The sequence below is a fragment of the Tupaia chinensis genome, unplaced genomic scaffold (genome assembly GCF_000334495.1).
Source record: "Tupaia chinensis unplaced genomic scaffold, TupChi_1.0 Scaffold000278_1, whole genome shotgun sequence".
Taxonomy (NCBI): domain Eukaryota; kingdom Metazoa; phylum Chordata; class Mammalia; order Scandentia; family Tupaiidae; genus Tupaia; species Tupaia belangeri.
This window is the reverse complement of record NW_006159761.1, coordinates 1,288,029-1,294,326: the sequence shown is the minus strand read 5'-3', so window position 1 is coordinate 1,294,326 and position 6,298 is coordinate 1,288,029. Positions and strand designations below refer to the sequence as shown.

General features: G+C 49.8%; 1 protein-coding gene across 2 annotated transcripts in view; it reads right to left on the bottom strand.

The window, feature by feature from the left end:
- Positions 1-6,298, bottom strand: part of SELP (selectin P) — a 51,481-nt gene that overhangs the window by 8,634 nt on the left and 36,549 nt on the right. For both annotated transcript variants that reach the window (XM_027772489.1, XM_006150112.2), the window contains exons 10-11: positions 4,163-4,348; positions 854-1,063 (exon numbers count right to left, since the gene is read on the bottom strand). In XM_027772489.1, coding sequence (XP_027628290.1) covers positions 854-1,063; positions 4,163-4,348 — 396 coding nt within the window. The remainder of the gene's footprint in view (positions 1-853; positions 1,064-4,162; positions 4,349-6,298) is intronic.

Sequence of the window (6,298 nt, the reverse complement as noted above, 5' to 3'; positions counted from 1 at the left end):
CTCCAGTCTCCTCTTGGGATCTTGGCATGCACGCACACACGCCCGGCGTGTGTTTTAAGCCCCCGGGTCCGGGACTCAAACCGCGGTCGACTACGTGGGAGTCCAGCGACATAGCCATTACGCTAACTGCTGGTTCCCGGGAAGAAAAATCTTAAGAAACAAGAAGTGTCATCCTTGCAAGATCACGTGGACCAGAGCATTCTGGAAAGCAACTGGTAGAGGTCTTTCCATGGATACGTGCCCGCCAGCTCCTCCAACGTCTCACACACGGAGAAGTACCTAGGTGAGGAATGGCAGCACAGGGCCTAGGAAAGGCAGAACCGCATCCGGCAAAGACCTGCTTGCTCATGGATGGATTTCGTCTTCAAAAATACTGTTGGGTTGTTGGAAAAGTCAGTATGAAGTTTTGCATCGAAAAATAGAAAAAAAATATCATGACTTCCCCAACAACGCAGTGCTACTGCTGTAGATGTCATTGTGGCTGTATCTGTGACTAGCTGGCAGGCCAGTATTTGACTACGACAATATGGGGTGTTCAGACTGCTCGTAACCACCAGAGTTACAGCTCGTATTTCTCAGTTCGACCCGGGCTTGCCAGTCTAGCACAACTGGGGCATCATCAGATGCTCCCTCCTGCAGGCCTTTGAGTGCCGGGGCCCTAGCTGTGACACGAGGAAGGGCAGGGGTGAAGTGCCCGCTCACACTTGTTCCGACTGGGATTGGTGTGGGTTTCAGGGGGAGCTGACACTGCGGTAGTTGTGGGGTTGGCGGGGGATGTCCACAGGCAGGCACAGTGCTAGCTTGAGTCCCTGCAGGAAGGTGGAATTGGACCAGCCTGTGCGGTTCAAATTACCTCTGCATTCTGGAGTCACCGCTGTCCACCGTCCTGAAGGTCTGCATCTGAGAATCTTGTCTCCCAGAAGGGTGAAGCCGGCGTGGCACCCAAAGTGACAAGTGGTATTCAAACCAAAGTTTCCCAAATGGTGTCTGCAGGACATGGATCCCTGCCCAGGAGTGAGGAGAGCGGGGCATCGCACCTCCGGAGTCGGAACCCATGAGAGGCCTGCAGGAGAAAATGCCCTAACTTAGACAGCCCCCCATTAAAGGAAGCCCAGGCTTACTTCACTTCCTCTTGAGCTGGCGTGTGGTCAGTGGGCACCCACACAGATTAAACATGCAAACCGAGACGTGCTGCTTCTGCTCAGGGCCTAGCTATCCTGGCCACGGCACGGTGCTCATTCACGATTGCAAAGTGTTCAGATTCTATTAACCCGAATGCCATAAAACTTTTAGGAGTGTTGGAGCCAGCAGGTGATGTGGTTGTTAAGCCCCTGGGGTCCTACATGACCAACCACAGTTTCAGTCGTGACCTGGCAGCTTGAATATGGGGGGGTGACTTCTTACTTTCTGTCTCTGTCTCTCTCCTGAAGGCATACACACCCTATGGGGAAAAAAATCTTTTTTTTTTTTGAGAGATTTTTCACTATAGGGCACGTGCACTCGCCAGACAGACAGAGAGAGACAGAGAGACAGAAAGCGAGAAATCACCCCCCAGAAGGGATGGCCACGCTGCAATCCCTTCTCCTCCATTCTCCTCTTGGGATCTTGGCATGCACGCACACACGCCCGGCGTGGGTTTTAAGCCCCCGGGTCCGGGACTCAAACCGCGGTCGACTACGTGGGAGTCCAGCGACATAGCCATTACGCTAACTGCTGGTTCCCGGGAAGAAAAATCTTAAGAAACAAGAAGTGTCATCCTTGCAAGATCACGTGGACCAGAGCATTCTGGAAAGCAACTGGTAGAGGTCTTTCCATGGATAAGTCATTTGAATTTTTCAACGTAGAAATGAACCTGTAGAATGAAACCACTGATATAAAGAAGACGATGAACAGATCAAGAGCGATGCCAAGCTAAATTTATCATGAACAGATTGAAGAAATGGAAAGAGCGACAGAAAGTTGAGAGTGTCAAAGAAGTCCAGCAAAACTTTCATCTTATCCGGCTCCTCTTGCAGGCAAAGGGGAGCAGCTGGGAAGAACCAGCCCCGCAATCACTGGGTGTGGGTGTGGACGCGCTTCTTGACTGCCCCACGTGCCCGTTTCTGTGTGTGCCTGTGACCATCTCCTTTGGAGACTTAAAACTCCTAAACTATTGACTTTTTTCTTTTACATAAAGTCACTCAAGTGAAAGGTGATTAAAAGTCCATCTCTCCTACATCGCTGTCTACAAAACACGACACATTCTACAGGTTAGATTGTCTCACTGCTAAATCTTCACTGACGGAGGTGCGTATGCAAATCACGAATATTCTGCTCATAAATACAGAAGTCAACTGTGGACATGAAATGGTTGTGCCTTTTGTATGATGACACTAGGCAGCATGTATATAATAACAAAGATAAGACTACATGTAAAATAACATCGTTTTTTTTCCAGTACAATATTCCCTTTATTAATTTATCTAACGGAGATGCAATAAGGAACTAATCATTTGTATGACAACTCGTATCTAATATCCTTTATTTTTATTTCAGTATTTCCTGCTTTGGTTTGTTAGCATCTTAGAAGAGAATAGTGGCCTTGTGCAGCAAAGCCTGCTAAGCCTCTCAGTCTCGACCTGGTTAAATGCTCTGCTAAGTAGTCGTGGTTGCTGAGGATGAGAACTGAAGTATCCGCCTATCATGACAGGATATTATACAATTTCCACATGGAGAAGACTCACTGCTCGCTTGCAATTCTTCGTATACCAAATCAACTTTATTTTCCTAGCCTATCCACAGGTCTAGAAGCAGAAGAATCCCAGTATCTTTTTAAGTTTGTCGTGTGGTTTTCTTTAAAAAAAAAATCCAAATTGTTTTTGGAAAATAGAATTTATGGGTACAACATCTGTCTGTCCATTAGTTGCACATAAAGTGAAACCATTTCTGAAGTGAGAAAATAGTAATAATAAAGGGAGCGTAACAGAATTAAGGCTGATATGGTTTAACAACCTTCTAGGTTTTTGTTTTCGTTTTTGTTTTTATAACAAGGGAGTCTTTAGCTATATATATTTAAAGAAGTACAGAAAACTATTACTCTCAGATGTGGAAAATCAGGAAAATTATTTAAAAGTGTCTTTGAAGGGGCAGTTCTCCTGGACAGGGGTGGTGGTGGTGGGGGTTCGATGTTACATATTAGAAAGAAGAAAAAGAAGAGCTTGTGCAGAAACATAAGAACTTCCCGAGAGACCGAGCTGCAGTGGCACAAGTGGCAGGGCCACTGGGCAAGGCTGAGCCCAGCTTTGGCTCCCCACAATCCTAGCCAACAGGGAGGCTGGTGTTGAAGGACTGCGACGAAGACACCCTGTCAAGGAAACACCCCCTCCTCCACTCTCTCTCTATAGAAAGAAAGAAAGAAAATTAAATCCTAGAAAGCCAAATAGGGGCAGCAGGTGACTCAGAGGTTAAGGTAGCTGAATCCTACATGACCAATTGTGCAGCTCAAGTCCTGGGCCCAGCGACTTGAAAAATAAGTCAGGCACGTGTGCACGCATGCCCAAATCCCAAGAGGAGAATGAAGGAGAAGGTATTGCAGAGAGGCCTCCCGTGGGGGGTGTTTTCTCTTTCTCTCTGTCTCTCTGTCTCTCTGTCTCTGTCTCTCTCTCTCTCCCTCTGTCTTCAGCAAGAGCACATTCCCTATACCAGAAAAAAAAAAAAATAGCATGGGCCAATCGCCTCCCACCCCTGCCTTAATGGGGTGGTACTGGCCTCTGGCCAGAGGTCATCTTGAAAGGAGAGATGTGAATGATGCCACTAGCTCCTTGTGTGGCAGGAAGAGAGAGGGTGGCCCTCTCCACCCAGCTCATCAATCACGCAGCGGGACCAGTGGCCCCATGGCTCCAACTCTCCTCTGGCAGTGGAGAAGGAAGCCCTTTTTGGGCTTCAAGCACTTTAAGAGAAAGAGGCCAAAAACATGAACCAAAGTTTCTGCTAAGAATCACTATGTATTTTATTCACAATCGTGAAAATCCCCGTCTCTCCTTAGAAATGCCGTCATCCATAGGCTGTCTGCTAGGCCCAAGCAGTTGTACGACAGGCACCTGTCACATCTAAGACTCTAAGTGGCTGTGGCTGTGGTGGGGAATTTCCGAAGCAGAACTGTCAGGCAAGTGTGTCTTCTCACCTCTGCAGGCTGGTGGAGGTGCTGACCACCTCCCAGGAGCCACGCATTGCAGGGTGCCGGTCCCCTCCAGCTGGAAGCCCTCGTCGCAGGAGAAATGGGAGGTGGCGCCAACAGTGAATTTCCCACGAACGTCCGAACAATCCAGGCTGCCCTGCTCTGGGGCCAAGAGCTCCGGGCACTTGATGGCTGGGGAATCAAAGCAAGAGCACCATGGTCTAAGTTTTTCCAGAAGTTCTGTGTTACACGAAATTCATTCTCTCATGTAGTCAGCCAATATTTATTAAGTACCAACCCTGTTCCCGGGGTTTCCTAAGCAGCTGGCCTTCCACGTGTTCGGTCATTTACCACAGAGGGCAGTGGGAAGGACATGGGCTTGCAGAGAGGCCGCAGTACAGGCTCAGAGGTAAGTATGCCAAGGACGTAGGCAGCCACACTTCAGAACTCGGTCATCCCCTTGTCTCTGCACTCTCTGCTTCAGAGATCTCCTGGCCTTCCACTTCCCACTGCCTTATCTGAACGGGCACAACCCGTGTGTACGTCCTCTGAGCCCCTGCCATCTCCCAGAATCAGCTCACCTAACACGGCACCTCAGTGTGTGCTCCCAGTGGACCCCAGGCCTCACAGCACAGGAAGCTCAAGCTTCGCGGTCAGGCTAGGCCAGTTCCTGGGAAGTCCCTGGACTGACCTCCTGTGCTCTTGCCTCTGGTTCTTGGCTCAAGCTGTCCTGATTTCTTTCCATTTCCACCCTCCAGGGTCCAACTCAGCATGGCCTCTCAGGAGCCACAGCTGACCCCTGCAGCCTCTGGACACATTATGCCTCTGCTCAAGGCCACACTGTCAATGAATGAGCCATATCTTCCCCCTTCTGCTGGACGGACAGCTTCTGGAACCCAAGAACCATGCTGTTGTGTCTCCTATAATCCCCACTGCAGGAGCTCAGGGGATGTCCTCAATGACCACCTGCCGCGCGAGTGAACAGATGGATTTTAAAGTTCCTAACCACGATTTTCCCGAAAATTGTGTAAATTACTATACTTCCATAGTTCTCTTAACCTTGCATTTTTCTCCACACTGGGGTCTCTCATGCAAGACTAGTGCTATAACAAGCACTGGGTTACTGACACACTGAAGGGTGGTCTTTGAAAAGTCCTTTAAATCCAGGGCTCTCCCAGGCCAGGGTCAGCCGTGGCTCACTGTGCTTAACCGTTAAAAAGCCTCTTCCAGTCCTAGCGCTGCTCCTCGGGAAAGCGTGTATTTGGCTCTTGCATGCCAGCCCAGCTGTCTTTCTGTGACAGGCTATTTACTGGCCAATCTTGAATGCATGAATCCATTCAAGTAGCCAACAAAACATCGTGGATTTCCGTTCAGGACGCTCGGATTGCTGGGTGGCTAAAAGCTCCATGTGGCAGATCAGCCGCACTTCTCACACACTCGCCAAACACGCCCCGCGACACAGGCCCTGAATGCCAAATCATCTGTGTGCGTTTTCACTAAAATACGGTTCTCAAATCCCCCAGGGCTGCATGTTTCGGTTTAGGAATAGGCATCATGTCAGCTGCGTGAAGAAGGGCCTGGCAGCTGTTTCTACACACCCACGGGGCAGGGCCTGGCACTGAGGAGGGGGTGGAAAACACCTGCCCACTGAGTAATAATCCAGGTGCATTCCAGCTAAGTGTTCCTACTGGTTTGAAAAGAACAAGCTGCTATTTTGAAACGCTGATTGCAGTGACCCCTAGCGTTAAAGGGAGAGTGACTGCAGCAGTCCATCCCCCTGGGGTACTGGTCTGCTTCCAGCACTGCCATCTCTGCCCAGGGCAGATCCAGGCTTCCATGTCTGTGGCCGTCTCAGAGCCCACTCAGGTAAAACCTTCCTGGACCAATCACAGGCCTCAAAACAACTGAGAGGCTGTGGCTTTGAATCCCATGAGAAAGCCAGTTTCTGTCAAAGGGCAGCCTTGGTGAGGTACAGGCTGACCCAGACCTGGCCAGGGGTGGCCCCTCAGCACACGTGACGGATTTAAGTGTGTGGCGTCTCAGGGAGCCGAGGGACAGATGTGGAGGGAGAGAGTCACACCCGGGGTGGCCTCACATGCAGAGCTGCTGAGAATCAGCAGAGGCCGCATCATCACTGGAAGA